The sequence below is a fragment of the Elephas maximus genome, chromosome X (genome assembly GCF_024166365.1).
Source record: "Elephas maximus indicus isolate mEleMax1 chromosome X, mEleMax1 primary haplotype, whole genome shotgun sequence".
NCBI lineage: Eukaryota > Metazoa > Chordata > Mammalia > Proboscidea > Elephantidae > Elephas > Elephas maximus.
In genome coordinates, this window is record NC_064846.1 from 108384998 (window position 1) to 108402310 (window position 17313).

A 17313-nucleotide genomic window follows, 5' to 3' on the forward strand; every position below is an offset into this window, starting at 1 on the left:
AAATACCATATGATCAAGCAATCCCACTCCTAGGAATATATCCTAGAGAAATAAGAATCGTCACAGGAATAGACATATGTACACCCATATTCATTGCAGCATTGTTCACAACAGCAAAAAAAAATTAAAACAACCTCAATGCCCACCAACAGATGAATGGATAAACAAACTATGGTACATACACACAATGGAGTATTACACAATGATAAAGAACAATGAATCTGTGAAGCATCTCATAACATGGATGAATCTGGAAGACATTATGCTGAGTGAAATAAGTCAATCACAGAAGGACAAATATTGTATGAGACGACTCATACAATACAAACTCGTGAAAAGGTTTACACACAAAAAGAAACAATCTTTGAAGGTTACGAGGGAGGGGAGGGGTGGGATGAAAAAAAAATAAACAATAGGTAAGTGGTAACTGGTGAAGGGTAAGACAGTACACAATACTGGGGAAGCCAGCACAAGTTGTACAAGGGAAGGTCACAGAAGCTCCAAAGACACATCAAAACTCCCTGAAGGACCGAAATGCTGGGCTGAGGGCTGTGGTGACCATGGTCTTGGGGAACATGTAGCTCAATTGGCATAACATAGCTCATAAAGAAAATGTTCTACATTCTACTTCAGTGAGTAGCATCTGGAATCTTAAAAGCCTGTGCATGGCCATCTAGGATACTCCACTGGTCTCACCCCTTCGGGAGCAAGGAATAATGAAGAAAACTAAGGCTACAAGGGAAAGAATAGTCCAAAGGACTAATGGACCACATCTACCACGGCCTTCACCAGACTGAGTACAGCACAACTAGATGGTGCCCGGCTACCACCACTCACTGCTCTGACAAGGATCAAAATAGAGGGTCCTGGACAGAGCTGGAGAGAAATGTAGAACAAAATTCTAACTCAAAAAAGAAAGACCAGACTTGCTGGCCTGACAGAGACTGGAGAAATGCTGACAGTATGGCCCCCAGACACCCTTTCAGCTCAGTAATGAAGTCACTCCTGAGGTTCACCGTTCAGCCAAAGATTGGACAGGCACATAAAACAAAACGAGACTAAAGGGGCACACCAGACAAGGGGCAGGGACTAGGAGGCAGGAGGGAAGAGGAAAGCTGGTAATAGGGAACCCAAGGTTGAGAAGGGAGAATGTTGACATGTTGTGGAGTTGTTAACCAATGTCATAGAACAATGAGTATACTGACTGTTTAATGAGAAACTAGTTTGGTCTGTAAACCTTTATCTAAGGTACGATAAAAAATTATTTTAAAAAATAGACTGCAGATAACTGGGTAACCATCTACAAAAAAATGAAACAAAACCCATACTTCACACCATGCACAAAAACTAACTCAAAATGGATCAAAGACCTAAATATAAAATCTAAAACTGTAAAGATCATGGAAGAAAAAATAGCGAGAATGCTAGGAGCCCTGATACATGGCATAAACTGTATACAAAACATTACTAACAATGCACAATTGCCAGAAGAGAAACTAGATAACTGGGAGCTCCTAAAAATCAAACACTTATGCTCATCCAAAGACTTCACAAAAAGAATAAAAAGACAACCTACAGACTGGGAAAAAAAAATTGACTATGGCCAATCCAACCAGCGTCTAATCTCTAAAATCTACAAGACACTGCAAAACCTCAACAACAGAAAGACAAACAACACAATTAAAAAATGGCCAAAAGATATCTCCTATCTGGAGGGGAGATGAGAGGGCAGATGGGGTTAGAAGCTGATAGAATGGACACGAAAAGAGAGAGTACAGGGAAGGAGCGGGTTGTCTCATTAGGGGGAGAGCAATTAGGAGTGTATAGCAAGGTGTATATAAATTTTTGTATGAGAGACTGACTTGATTTGTAAACTTTCACTTAAAGCACAATAAATTTTTTTTAAATGGCCAAAAGATATGAACAGGCACTTCACCAAAGAAGACATTCAGGCACCTAACAGATACATGAGGAAATGCTCACAATCATTAGCCATTAGAGAAATGCAAATCAAAACTACAATGAGATAACATCTCACCCCAAAAAGGTTGACATTAATCCAAAAGCCACAAAATAATAAATGTTGGAGAGGTTGTGGAGAGTCTGGAATACTTTTACACTGCTTGTGGGAATGTAAAATGGTACAACCACCTTGGAAATCAATTTGGCACTTCCTTAAAAAGCTAGAAATAGAATTGCCATACCACCCAGCAATCCCACTCCTTGAAATATATTCTAGAGAAATAAAAGCCTTCACATGAACAGATATATACACACCCATGTTCACTGCAGCACTGTTTACAATAGCAAAAAGATGGAAGCAACCAAGGTGCCCATCAACAGATGAATAGATAAACAAATTATGGTATATTCACACAATGGAATACTACAATGATGAATCTGTAAAACATCTCATAACATGGAGGAATCTGGAAGGCATTATGCTGAGTGAAATTAGTTACCAAAGGATAAACATTGTATGAGACCACTATTATAAGAATTCGTGAAAAGGTTTAAACACAGAAGAAAACATTCTTTGATGGTTACAAGGGAGGGGAGGGAGGGCGAGGGGCATTCACTAATATATACTAATTATTAAAAAAAAATTTTTTTTTTTTAAATTATAGTAGACAAGAATTATTTTAGGTGAAGGGAAGGGTAACACACAATACAGGGGAAGTTAGCACCACCGGACTAATGCAAAAGCTAAGAAGTTTCTTGAGTACAACCAAACACTTCCAGGGACAGAGTAACAGAGGTGGGGGTCCGGGGACCATGGTTTCAGGGGACATCTAAGTCAATTGGCATAACAAAGTATATTAAGATAATGTTCTGCATCCCACTTTGGTGAGTCGCGTCTGGGGTCTTAAAAGCTAGCAAGCAGCCATCTAAGATGCATCAATTTTTTCCAACCCACATGGAGCAAAGGAGAATGAAGAATAGCAAAGACACAAGGAAAATATGAGCCCAAGAGAAAGAAAGAGCCACATAAACCAGGGCCTCCATCAGCCTGAGACCAGAAGAACTAGATGGTGCCTAGTTACCGCCAATGACTGCCCTGACAGGGAACATAAAATAGAATCCCTGATGGAGCAGAAGAAAAGTGGGATGCAGACCTCAAATTCTAATAAAAAGACTGGACTTAATGGTCTGACAGACTGGAGGGACCCCAGAGCCCATGGTCCCCGGACTGTCTGTTAGCCCAAAACTAAAACCATTCCCGAAGCCAACTCTTCAGACAAAAATTAGACTGTACTATAAAACATAAAATGATACTGGTGAGGAGTGTGCTTCTTAGCTCAAGTAGACACATGAGACTATGTGGGCAGCTCCTATCTGGAGACTAGATGAGAAGGCAGAAGGGGAAAGGAGCTGGTTGAATGGACATGGGAAATACAAGGTCAGGAGAAGAAGTGAGCTGTCGCATTGTACGGAAAGCAACTAGAGGCATATAACAATGTGTGTATGTTTTTGTATGAGAAACTAACTTGAATTGTAAACTTTCACTTAAAGCACAATAAAAAAAAAGAATTCATTCATAAAAATAATAATAATATAAATAACTAGGCTGCAGATACATTAATGAGTGTACACACACCTTCTTCCTTATTATCTGGAACACATCTCTCTACTTGTTATCCTTAGAGCTTGCTTCAATTGCTTCAAAGCAAGCATAATGGCTTTTCAGTCTCCCCAGTAGATGGGATCTCTAATATTTTGCAAAGAGTAATGCTGAGGAGATTGTGCTTGTCAGTCTTAGCAAGAAGGAACTGATGTGGGACCTGGAAATACTTCCCTGGCAGAAAAGAAGAGAGACAGTCCTTCCAAGGATATATATATAGAGAGAGAGATGTGTTGTTGTTAGGTGCTATCAAGTCAGTTCCGGCTCACAGTGACCCTAAGTAAAACAGAATGCAACACTGCCCAGTCCTGCACCATCCTCACAATCGCTGTTAAGCTTGAACCCATTATTGCAGCCACTGTGTCAATCGATCTCACTGAAGGTCTTCTTCTTTTTCGCTACTCTACCAAGCATAACGTCTTTCTCCAGGGACTGGTCCTCCTGATAACATGTCCAAAGTATGTGAGACAAACTCTTGCCATCCTTGCTTCTAAAGAACATTCTGGCTGTACTTCTTCCAAGACAGATTTGTTTGTTCTGGAAGTCCACGGTATATTCAGTAGTCTTTGCCAACACCATAATTCAAAGGCATCAATTCTTCTTGGCTCTTTCTTATTCATTGTCCAGCTTTCACATGCAAATGAGGCGTTTGAAAACCCCTTTGCTTGGGTCAGGCCTACCTTAGTCCTTAAAGTGACATCTTTGGTTTTTAACACTTTAAAGAGATCTTTTATAGTAGATTTGCCCAACGCAATACGTCTTTTGATTTCTTGACTGCTGCTTCCAAGGGCATTGATTTTGGACACAAGTAAAATAAAATCCTTTACAACCTCAATATTTTCTCTGTTTATCATGATGTTGCTTATTGGTCCAGTTGTGAGGATTTTTGTTTTCTTTTTTTCTTTTTTTATGTTGAGGTGTAATTCATACTGAAGGCTGTATGTAGTCTTCGATCTTCATTAGTAAGTGCTTCAAGTCCTCTTTACTTTCAGCAAGCAAGGTTGTGTCATCTGCATATCTCAGATTGTTAATGAGTCTTCCTCCAATCCTGATGTCCCATTCATCGTCATATAATCCAGCTTCTTGGATTATTTACTCAGCATGCAGATTGAGTAAGTATGGTGAAAGGATACAACCCTGATGCACACATTTCCTGACTTTGAACCACACAGTATTCCCTCGTTCTGTTTGAATGACTGCTTCTTGGCCTAAATACAGTTTCCTCATGAGTACAATTAAGTGTTCTGGAATTCCCATTCTTCACAATGTTATCCATAATTTGTTATGATCCATATGGTCGAATGCCTTTGCATAATCCATAAAATATAGGTAAACATCTTTCTGGTATTCTCTGCTTTCAGCCATGATCCACCTGACATCAGCAATGATATCCCTTGTTCCACATCCTCTTCTGAATCTGCCTTGAATTTCTGGCAGTTCCCTGTCGATGTACTGTTGTAATTGCTTTTGAAAGATCTTAAGCAAAATTTTGCTTGTGTGTGATATTAATGATCTTGTTCTATAATTTCCGCATTCTGTTGGATCATCTTTCTTTGGAATGGGTACAAATAAGGATCCCTTCCAGTTGATTGGCCAGGTAGCTGTCTTCCAAATTTCTTGGCATAGACGAATGAGCATTTCCAGTGCTGGATCCTTTTATTGAAACATCTCAATTGGTATTCCGTCAATGCCAGGAGAGTTGTTTTTGGCCAATGCTTTCAGTGCAGCTTGGACCTCTTCCCTCACTACCATCGGTTCTTGATCATATGCTACCTCCTGAAATGTTCGAATGTTGACGAATCTTTTTGGTACAGTGACTGTGAGTGTTCCTTCCATCTTCTTTTGATGTTTCCTGCATTGTTTAGTATTTTCTCCGTAAAATCCTTCAATATTGCAAATCGAGGCTTGAATTTTTTCTTCAGTTCCTTCAGCTTAAGAAATGCCAAGCGTGTTCCCTCTTGGTTTTCTATCTTTGCACATTTCATTATAATACTTTACTTTGCCTTCTCTAGCCACCCTTTGAAATATTCTATATATATATGTGTGTGTATCTATGTATATATATGTATATAGATATCTATAGATGTAGATATATGCTTCTTTTTCTTAAAAGCTGTTGTGATAAGATGTTAACTTCAGCTGTGGTTTGTGTGTGTGTGTGTTGTGGGAACATTATTGCTATCACTGAAATTTTTGTCTAGAATTACTAGAGAATTACCAAAAACCAATACCAAACCCGTTGCCATCAAGTTGATTCCTTCTCATAACGACCCTATAGGACAAAGTAGAACTGCCCCATAGAGTTTCCAAGGAGGGCCTAGTGGATTTAAACTGCCAAAACTTTTTTGGTTAGCAGCCGTAGCACTTAACCACTACGCCACCAGGGTTTCCATTAAAGAATTAGAGATGTGATCTATTTTTAATGTAAGGTTGAGGGCAATCATTCTAAGCAGGAAAACCAAACACCAAAGAATCTGTGGTTTCTTAGGAAGAATCCCCTGTATTCTAAATTTCTTTTCCAGAATTTCACTAAACATGATTGTGATATGTGTGTTCATTTCTAGGAGTTGGGAATATCTGAACAGATCAACCCAAGCGGACAAACTCTTACACTACCACTGCATTTTACCACAGAAGAAAGCCACTGTACACAGATTACTAGCAGGCTAAAAAGTGAAAGATTTGATTAGACATCAGACTGTCTACTGAACGGGATGACGGCCACAGCTGTGGTGGGAACACCAAAAATGAAGAAGAGTGCCTCCAAGGAGAAGCAGCAGCAGCCTAAGCAGGGCAGCACTGAGCAGGGCAATGCCGATTCTGAAGAGTGGACAAGCTCTGAGAGTGACCCAGAACAGATGAGCTTTAAGAGCAGCAAAAACATCAACAACAGCTGCCAACCTCGAAATGTTCAGTTGAAGAAAAAGGAGATCCCCTCCAAGCCACATCGCCAGCTCTGTCGATCACCCTGCCTGGATCATCCAAGCTTCTCCCAGAGCAGCATTCTAAAGGATGGGAAGCTTGACCTGGAAAAGGAATATCAAGCCAAGATAGACTTTGCTCTAAAGCTGGGATATACAGAGGAGCAGATTCAATCAGTGCTGAACAAGCTGGGCCCAGAATCACTTATTAATGATATATTGGCAGAACTTGTCAGACTTGGGAACAAAGGTGATTCAGAAGGACAGATCAATTTGAGTCTATTAGTGCCTCGTGGACCCAGCTCCAGAGAGACTGCATGTCCTGAACTATCTCTTGAAGATGAAATAGACAACAGTGACAACTTGAGACCAGTTGTCATTGATGGAAGCAATGTGGCAATGAGGTAAGTGGTATATTTGTTCTCTCTTAAAAAAAAATTCTTGAGCACGTGGAAATAGTGTTTCTTTGCAAAATGCTATAAGATTACCTTGGCTGTTGTCTGTGACTTGTGCCCCTGTAGGTGGACCAAACCAAAAAACCAAACCCACTGCCATCTAGTCTATTCTGACTCATAGCAACCTCATAGAGTTTCCAAGGCTGTAATTCTGTACAGAAGCAGACCGCCACATCTTTCTCCCATGGACCCACTGGTGGTTTTAAATGCAGGTGGACAGAGGCTAAAATGATCCTGCGTTTGCCTTATCTCTCTCCTTTGAAGTTGTTGCCAGTTTGTTTTCAGGCGTTCTGAAAGCAGCTTAGATATCAGTGATGTTTCCAAGGTAACATACCCATTCAGCTTTTGTTCCCCTTATACTTACTTGGCTAGTCTAATCATCCTGAAATGCTTATTTTCATAATATCACTTGGGTGGTTACTTAGGAACTTGCAGTAACTCCCAAATCCTATTCTACCAACTTTGTACCTCTCTGCCTAACTTTCAGGCTCTTTGTGATCTGACCTTTCCCTCCTCCCGTTTGATCATATTTATCACGCTTATTGCATTTATGTCACTCTCTTTAACAGTTTCCATGTAAATCACGTTGTTCATGTCATTTCCCAATCTATAAAATATGATATTATCTTCATAACCTTCAAAATACACCCCCTCCACAAAGACCTCCCGGATTTTTACTGTCTCTGAGCTTTGGTACCTGTAGCAGACTGAATAATGCCCCCCTCAAAGATGTTCACATCCTAATCCCCAGATTCTGTGAACATGTTACTTTACATGCTAAAAGGGACTTTGCAGGTGTGATTAAGGTAAAGATTTTGAAATGAAGATTATTTTGGATTATCTAGATGGGCCCAATGTAATCACAAGATATAAGTAGAATCAGAGGAAGTAGTAGGAGAGATGACAACAGAAGCAAAAAGTTGGAGTGATGTGAAGAAGGAGCCATGAGCCAAGGAATGTGGGCAGCCTCTAGAAGCTGAAAAAGGCAAGGAAATTGGTTCTCTCTTGAAGCCCCCAGAAGGAATGTAGCCTTACCAACACCTTAATTTTAGTCTTCTGACCTCCAAAACTATAAGAAAATAAATTTGTATTATTTGAAGCCCCTAGATTTGTGGTAATTTGTTACAGCAGCAATAGGAAACCAATACAGTACCAACAGTGCCTTCGTACTTCATTCCGTTCTCTTTCATATAATTTTTTATTTCATGTCAGAGAGCCTTAAGAATCTGTTCTTTTAATTCACTGAGTTGCCTTGGCTTGAACATTCCCGGTGATCAGGAGCTCGCTTTCTATTGAGTCCACCATTGCTTGATGGAGTCACTGGAATTCTTATACCTTGAGCAATCAGAACAAAGTAAAAAGCCTTGGACTAGCGAAGTTTTTAATTTGATCATCTCATTGTCTTTGAGGACAGGGACTTTTTTATGCATCCCTTATTTCCCCACAGCACATAGCACAGTATTAGGCACACCCACAAAGACACAAGGGAACAGGAATTGGGGCAAGTCTTATGAACCATACCATACCATTGCTGATATGCATGAGTTGCCTAGCAGGTTATCTGGAGATACATTTTAATATATAGCCCAGTTTAGCAATACTATCTATGCCTTGGCAGGAAGAAGCCAATTCTTGGCCACTTTGGAGAACAGCGCATAGCAGAAGGTGAAACTGGTGCCCCGTGGCTCAGGAGGAAGGTCAAGTTCAGGAGAGGGGTGCTCTAACACCACACCTCTCTGGCAGCTTCATCATGGTGTTGCTATGGCAGGGCCGAAGGAAGCTAAAATGGGGAACTGGATGCTCTGACCCTTTCAGGAATCTAGCTCTTGTTGTTTGGGTTTGCAACGTTAGTAAGGAAATTATTTGCAAGACAAGGTTTTCACTTTGTCATGGAGGGAACTGCAGCTACTGCCTCTCCCAAAATACAGAATAAAGAAATGAAATGGTTAAAAAATATATATACGTATACATACATACATACATATATATATATATATATATATATATATATCCCTGTTTAATCCTCAGAGCAACCTTAATTTACAGATGAGAAAACAAACTTAGCAAAGTTGAGTGACTTCCCTGAGGTTACACAGCTAATAAAAAGATAAGGACTTGAACTCAAGTATTCTGGCTTCAAATAAATGAAATGAAACTAACATTTATAAATAACTACTCTTCATGCCAGGTACTTTTGCGTGTGTGATTTAATCCTTACTAAAAACCTTACAAGAATAAGCTATTTAGCCTCATTTTTGCAGATGAGGAGACTCCAATTCAGAAAGATGGAGTTCCCGAATTGCTCAAGGTTATACAGGTAATAAACGACAAAGCTTGGATTTAAACCTGAATCTGACTCCAATGCTCTTTCAAAAATGTCATGCAATATTATGTGTCTATTAGTGTTATTAAGAATATTTGACATCTTAGTAACAGAGAATATATTTACAGATTTCCTTTTTCAAATCTTTTAAAAATCATGACAATGTCATCACAAGGTAGGTAAAACAGGCTAGACATCTTCCCTGTTTTAATGAGGGGGACCAGAAGAATAGTAACAAGAAAATCAAATGATCTGCATACAATACAGCAATCAGAATGATGCGGGGAGCCAGTGAAAGACAGAGGGTGATTTCTACGTTCAAAGGGCCAACAATATCTCTCTTCCTTTCCTAATCTGCATAAGTTAGACTGATTCTTGCAGAGAAGAGGTATTAGATCTTCCCAACTCAGTCTCTTACCAAACCGGATACCCTAGATTGGACCAGTTTCCCAAGGCCTAAGCTTCCTCAATGACTGTGTGCTTTGGAGATGGGGATGAGAAGAGCCCTGGACTTCCCTGGGGACTTTGTCTTCATGGTGAAGATACAGGATTTTCCATGTTTTCTAACTTCTGTTTGAGGATCTCTGATTATGAAGGACACTCTCTATGGTCCATTTGCTTTGTAAGGAATAATAAATAGATTACATACTAAGGTAATCAGTTTCCAAATATCTAGTCTGTCAGTAGCAAACTGTCACACTCACAGGAAGCTCAAATTTTGTCTCCTGTACGAGCTGTTTTGCTAAATTGAAGGTAACTCACATGGTCTAAACAAAGCAAAAAATCAACCTTATTTTTAGGAGCATATTAAACCGGTATGCAGCGAACACATTGATTAAGGGTAGGATTGCACAGACCATTTATTGTAATTACTGTCAATATGTTGTGCGCCTGTAAAAAGCTGAATTAGTAAAAGTTCTGTGATAGATACATTTACAATGATGACAAAAAAAAAAGAGTAGCTGCTGAGGCTGCTTATATACAGCCAAACATCTCATGGGATTTGGTTTTTTGGTTTGGAGGTTTAGGGTCAAGGTTTCATGGGACATCCCAGTTAATTAGCTTAATAAAGTGCTTAGTGCTTCTGTTCTACCTCCTAGTTCTTTGCATAGTGCCTAGGGTCTTAAAAGGTTGCAAGTGGCCATCCAAGACACAGCAATTGGTCTCTATTCACCTAGAGCAACATAGGAAGAAGAAGAGTAAGAAATAGGAGGAAGATATGGAATGTGTGGCTAATTGCCTCCATGAACAACTGCCTCCTTTGCCATGGAACCAGATGAACTGGACGGTGCCCGGCTACCATCACTGAACATTTTGATCAAAGATTCCATAGAAGAATCCTGATCAGAAGGGGGAAGATGTAGAACAGAATTTCAAGATTCTCTGGAGCCATGAAGGGTAGATGAACTTGTGAAAACTATTGCCCTGAGATAATGTTTAAACCTTAAACCAAAAATATCACCTGAAGTCATCTTAAAACCACAGTTTAGCTCAACTAGTAATAAAGATCTGCCTTGAGCATTATGCTATTTTAAGAACTATCTATGTGGGACCAAATTGATAACAGCAACTCAAAAGATTAGATAGAAACCTTAGGGGGTGGTGTGTGAGTGTGTGTTAATGAGGAAGAAAATACTCAGAAAAGAAGGGTGAGAATGGTTACACAACTGGAAGAATGTAGTCAGTGTCACTAAATTGTACATCTAGAAACTGTTGAACTGGTGTATGTTTTGCTGTGTATATTTTCAACGACAACAACAAAATAAATAAAATTTAGAAGAAAAAGAAAAGAGCTCGTGACAACCAGAACAATGTTGACACACTGTGAAAAATGTAGTCAATGCCACTGAGTAATGTGTGTTGAAATTTTTAAAGGGGAACCTAATTTGCCGTGTAAACTCTCACTGAAAACACAATAAAATATTATTTAAAAAAAAAGTGCATAGTGGACCACATGTGTTTTTTTTTGCCAACCGTGTCCTTGTTAGTATCTCTTCTTTTATTTCGTCTGACTGGGTAATTTTCTGTTGAGTCCTATTTGTTCTGCATTCACATTTCATGTGGTCAAAGTTCAGAGCTACAGTGCTCCTTATGAATTTGTTCTTGTTGTTAATCTAATTTTGGTTTGTTGTCCCCATTGGTTAGCTATAAATTTGTCAGGAGATTGGTATACCCTAGACAGGCTACATGTTAACATCTGTTATTCCTCAGCATGTTGGATGAGCCTGCCATGAAATCATACCTTGTTTGTCACTGATGGCATTTGTTTAACATTTGCAGGAGTGGTGTAGCTATGATTGACATGCTAATATATGACAAAATCCTTAAAAGGTACATCATTCTGGGAGCTGTCTTCTTTGGAGGGAAAATCCATTTCAAGGAATTAAGGCTTTCAAATGTAAATACCACCATATTCTTTGTATATTCTGAGAGAAACCCAAACATTTGAATCCTAATTTTAAAAAAAAAAAATGCAGAAGGAGAGTCTAGTGACCCATCTGCTAGGCAAAATTTGGCTTGGGAATCTGTTTTATGGTATTTTCCAAGCCAGTTTACAGGAAAAAATTGGCCACAGCATCATCAAACATTCTGTGTGACTCGCAGGTCCTACGCATTTTAGCCTTTTTAGATTGCGAAAGGACAATTTGTGGATTTGGGCAAAAATAGGTCATCTTGCAAACATTGCTTTAGTTTCTTGTTTACAAAAATTTATTCATTCCTTTAATATTTACTGAGCACTAAACTTTGCATACCGAGTCCTTATATCGGTTTTCACTGCCACCTTGATAAGTGTTGAAAGTGCTTTCTGATCCTTATTGGGCATTAGGTGTTGCACACGGAATGCTCCAATGTTATGATTTTAACACATGTTTCATGGACTGTTATAGATATGCTACATTTTTTCTTGATATGATAATTCTCTGTATATTAAGAAGTTGATGCCAGAAAACAAAGACATCATAATATTAACAGTGTTTGTGTCTGGGTGGTAGTAAAACAGTTGGGTTTTATGTATATATATATATATATATATACACACACATATGTATATGTGTTTTTTAATATATTTTTCACGTTTTATACTATGAGCATATATTACTTTTGAAATGATAAAAAATATTTTAAACTAAGAATTTGTCTACCTAAAACATAAAGCTGGGGTATCCAATAGCAAATGTTACTTTTGTATTTATTTCTGGACTTAGATTGTGTTTGTGAGGACTCATAGAGCCAAGAGAATGAAATTGTGTTTGCTTCATCCAAATACCCCTTCTAATGGCAATTGTGATGATCTTCCCAAGTTCATATTATTCTTTATACTTACCAGCACTGTAGAAATAGGAAAAATCACAGCTGGACATATTCTCTACCTGCCTTTTTCATGTTGGGTTCATTCAATATTAACCCATTAAGGTCTGTGGGCTTGCCCAATTTACCCCAAGACTTCGAAATGTAATTTTTTCTGTTCTGGTTCACCAAAATTAAAAAAAAAAAAAACTGGTTCTGTTCCAGTTTTGCTTCATTGACGATGACTGAGGCAGTTCGAACTGGTTCAAATCTGTTTTTTACTCTCCAGTCTCAAGTTTAAATTCTGCAATGGATAACTTGGAGCAATTTCATTTAAATAAATATGGCTACCAAATTTGTTCCTCATATTGCAAATTATATTGCATTGTTCTATTAACTCAAATTTTGTTCATCTCAAGATTTTGTAATTTTGAAAGTAGTAATATTAAACCATTTCATTCTATGCATTCTTTTTTATTTTTATTGTGCTTTTAAAGTGAAAGTTTACAAATCAAGTCAATCTCTCTCATACAAAAACTTATACATACCTTGCAATATACTCTTAATTGCTCTCCCCCTAATGAGACACCACACACCTTCCCTCCACTCTCTCTTTTCATGTCCATTCAGCCAGGTTCTGACCCCTCTCTGCCCTCTCATCTCTCCTCCAGACAGCAGATGCCAACATGATCTCATGTGTCTACTTGATCGAAGAAGCTTATTCTTCACCAGTATCATTTTCTATCCATTGCCAGTCCAATCCCTGTCTGAAGAGTTGGCTTTGGGAATGGTTCCTGTCCTGGGCCAACAGAAGGTCTGGGGACCATGACCACCAGGGTCTTTCTAGTCTCAGTCAGACCATTAAGTCTGGAATTTTTACAAGAATTTGGGGTCTGCATCCCACTGCTCTCCTGCTCCCTCAGGGGTTCTCTATTGTGTTCCCTGTTAGGGCAGTCATCGGTTGTAGCTGGGCACCATCTAGTTCTTCTGGTCTCAGGCTGATGTAGTCTCTGGTTTATGTGGCCCTTTCTGTCTCTTGGACTCATAATTATCTTGTGTCTTTGATGTTCTTCATTCTCCTTTGATCCAGGTGGGTTGAGAACAGTTGATGTATCTTAGATGGCCACTTGCTAGTGTTTAAGACCCCAGATGCCACTGTCCAAAGTGGGACGCAGAATGTTTTCCTAATATATTTTATTATGCCAATTGACTTAGATGTCCCCAGAAACTATGGCCCCCAAACCCCTGCCCATGCTACGCTGACCTTCGAAGCATTCAGTTTATTCAGGAAACTTCTTTGCTTCTGGTTTAGTCCAGTTGTGCTGACCTCTCCTGTACTTTGTGTTGTCATTCCCTACACCTAAAATATTTCTTACCTAGTGAATGCCTCTCTCCCTCCCTCTCTCCCTCCCCACTCTCGTGACCGTCAAAGAATGTTTTCTTCTCTGTTTAAACTATTTCTCGAGTTCTTGTAATAGTGGTCTTATACAATATTTGTCCTTTTGCAACTGACTAAATCCCCTCAGCATAAGGCCTTCCAGATTCCTCCATGTTATGAAATGTTTCACAGATTCATCACTGTTCTTTATCAATGCGTAGTATTCCTTTGTGTGAATGTACCATAATTTATTTATCCATTCATCCGTTGATGGGCATCTTGGTTGATTCCATCTTTTTGCTATTGTAAACAGTGCTGCAATGAACATGGGTGTGCATGTATCTGTTCGTGTAAAGCCTCTTATTTCTCTAGGGTATATTCCGAGAAGTGGGATTGCTGGATTGTATGGTAGTTCTATTTCTAGCTTTTTAAGGAAGTGCCAAAACGATTTCCAAAGTGGTTGTACCATTTTATATTCCCATCAGCAGTGTATAAGTGTTCCAATCTCTCCACAACCTCTCCAACATTGATTATTTTGTGTTTTTTGGATTAATGCCACCCTTGTTGCAGTGAGATGGAATCTCATTGAAGTTTCGATTTGCATTTCTCTAATGGCTAATGATCCTGAGCATTTCCTCATGTATCGCTTAGCTACCTGAATGTCTTCTTTAGTGAAGTGCCTGTTCATATCCTTTGCCCATTTTTTATTTGTGTTTTTGTAGTTGAGTTTTTGCAGTATCATGCAGATTTTAGAGATCAGAGGCTGATTGGAAATTTCATACCTAAAAACGTTTTCCCAATCTGTGGGTAATCTCATTACTCTTTTGGTGAAGTCTTGGGATGAGCATAGGTGTTTGCTACTTAGGACCTCCCAGTTATCTAGTTTCCCTTCTGCATTGTGAATAATGTTTTATATACTGTTTATGCTGTGTACTAGGGCTCCTAACATTGCCCCTATTTTTTCTTCCATGATCTTTATCATTTTAGATTTTATATTTAGGTTTTTGGTCCATTTTGTTCTTTTTCTGCATGGTGTGAGGTATGGGTCTTATTTCATTTTTTTGCGGGTGGATATCCAGTTATGACAGCACCATTTGTTAAAGAGACTGTCTTTTCCCCATTTAACTGACTTTGGGCCTTTGTCAAATATCAACTGCTCACATTGGTCTATGTATCTGTTGTTGTACCAGTACCAGGCTGTTTTGACTACTGTGGTGGTTTAATAAGTTCTAAAATCAGGTCGAGTGAGGCCTCCCACTTTGTTCTTTTTCGGTAATGCTTTACTTATCCGGGGCCTCTTGAGCTTCCATATGAAGTTGGTGATTTGTTTCTCCATCTGATTAAAAAATGTCATCGGAATTTGGATCAGAATTGCATTGTATCTATAGATCACTTTTGGTAGAATAGACATTTTTACAATGTTAAGTCTTCCTATCCATGAGCAAAGTATGTTTTTCCACTTATGTACGTCTCTTTTGGTTTCTTACAGAAGTGTACTGTAGTTTTATTGGTATAAGTATTTTACATCTCTGGTAAGATTTATTCCTAAATATTTTATCTTCTTGGGGCTACTGTAAATGGCATTGATTTGGCGATTTCCCGTCGATGTTCTTTTTGTTGGTGTAGAGGAAACCAACTGATTTTTGTATGTTTATCTTGTATCCCGATACTCTGCTGAACTCTTCTATTAGTTTCAGTAGTTTTCTTGAGGATTCCTTACGGCTTTCTGTGTATAAGATAATGTCATCTGCAAATAGAGGTACTTTTACTTCTTTGCCAATCTGGATGCCCTTTCTTTCTTTATCTAGCCTAATTTCTCTGGCTAGGACCTCCAGCACAATGTTGAATAAAAAAAAAAATTTTTTTTTTTAAGAGTGGTGGTAAAGGGCAAACTTGTCTGGTTCCCGGTCTCAAGGGAAATGCTTTCAGGCTCTCTCCATTTAGGATGATGTTGGCCATTGGCTTTGTATAAATACCCTTTATTATGTTGAGGAATTTTCCTTCTCTTCCTGTTTTGCTGAGAGTTTTTATCATGAATGGGTATTGAACTTTGTCAAATGCCTTTTCTGTATCAGTTGGTAAAATCATGTGATTCTTGTCTTTTGTTTTATTTATATGATGGATTACATTAATTGTGTTTCTAATGTTGAACCATCCCTGCATTACCCAGTATGAATCCCATTTGATCATGGTGAATTATTTTTTTGATATGTTGTTGAATTCTATTGTTTAGAATATTGTTGAGGATTTTTGCATCTAAGTTCATGAGGGATATAAGTCTGTAATTTTCTTTTTTTGTGGTGTCTTTACCTGGTTTTGGTATCAGGAATATGGTGGCTTCATAGAATGAATTTGGGAGTGTTCTGTCCTTTTCTATGCTCTGAAATACCTTTAGTAGTAGTGGTGTTAACTCATCTCTGAAAGTTTGGTAGAACTCTGCAGTGAAGCCGTACAGGCCAGGGCTTTTTTTGTCGGGAATTTTTTGATTACCTTTTCAATCTCTTCTTTTGTTATGGGTCTATTTAGTTGTTCTACCTCTATTTGTGTTAATTTATGTAGGTAGAGTGCTTCTAGGAATTCCTCCATTTCTTCTGGGTTTTCAACTTTGTTAGAGTACAATTTTTCATGGTAATCTGATATGATTCTTTTAATTTCAGTTGGGTCTGTTGTAATATAGCCCATCTCATTTCTTACTCGGGTTATGTGCTTCCTCTCCTGTTTTTCTTTTGTCAGTTTGGCCAATGGTTTATTAATTTTGTTGATTTTTTTCAAAGAACTAGCTTTTGTTCCTGTTATATCTTACAATTGTTTTCCTTTTCTCTACTTTATTTAATTGTGCTCTAAGTTTTACTATTTGCTTTCTTCTGTTGCCTTAGGGCTTCTTTTGTTGCTCTTTTTCTATTTTTTCAGGTTGTAGGGATAATTCTTTGATTTTGGCCCTTTCTTCTTTTTGTATGTGTGCATTTATTGATATAAGTTGACCTCTGTGCACTGCTTTTGCTGTGTCCCAAAGGTTCTGATAGGAACCAGTTTCTTTCTCATTGGTTTCTATGAATTTCTTTCTTCCATCCTTAATGTCTTCTATAACCCAATCGTTTTTGAGCAGGGTATTGTTCAGTTTCCAAGTGTTTGATTTTTTTTTCCCTGCTTTTTCTGTTATTGATTTCTACTTTTATGGCCTTATGGTCCCAGAAGAGGCTTTGTAATATTTTGATGTTTTGGATTGTGCTAAGGCTTGCTTTATGGCTTGATATGTGGTCTATTCTAGAGAATGTTCCAGGTACAATAGGAAAGAAATTATACTTGTACCGCTTTTGGTTGGAGTG

At 38.5% G+C, this 17313-nt stretch overlaps 1 protein-coding gene across 1 annotated transcript in view; it reads left to right on the top strand.

The window, feature by feature from the left end:
* The window catches only part of ZC3H12B (zinc finger CCCH-type containing 12B), a 634852-nt gene that overhangs the window by 588460 nt on the left and 29079 nt on the right, over positions 1–17313 (top strand). Inside the window, exon 6 of the mRNA XM_049873004.1 lies at positions 6187–6947. Within this exon, the coding sequence (XP_049728961.1) occupies positions 6337–6947 (611 nt within the window). The 5' untranslated portion in view covers positions 6187–6336. The remainder of the gene's footprint in view (positions 1–6186; positions 6948–17313) is intronic.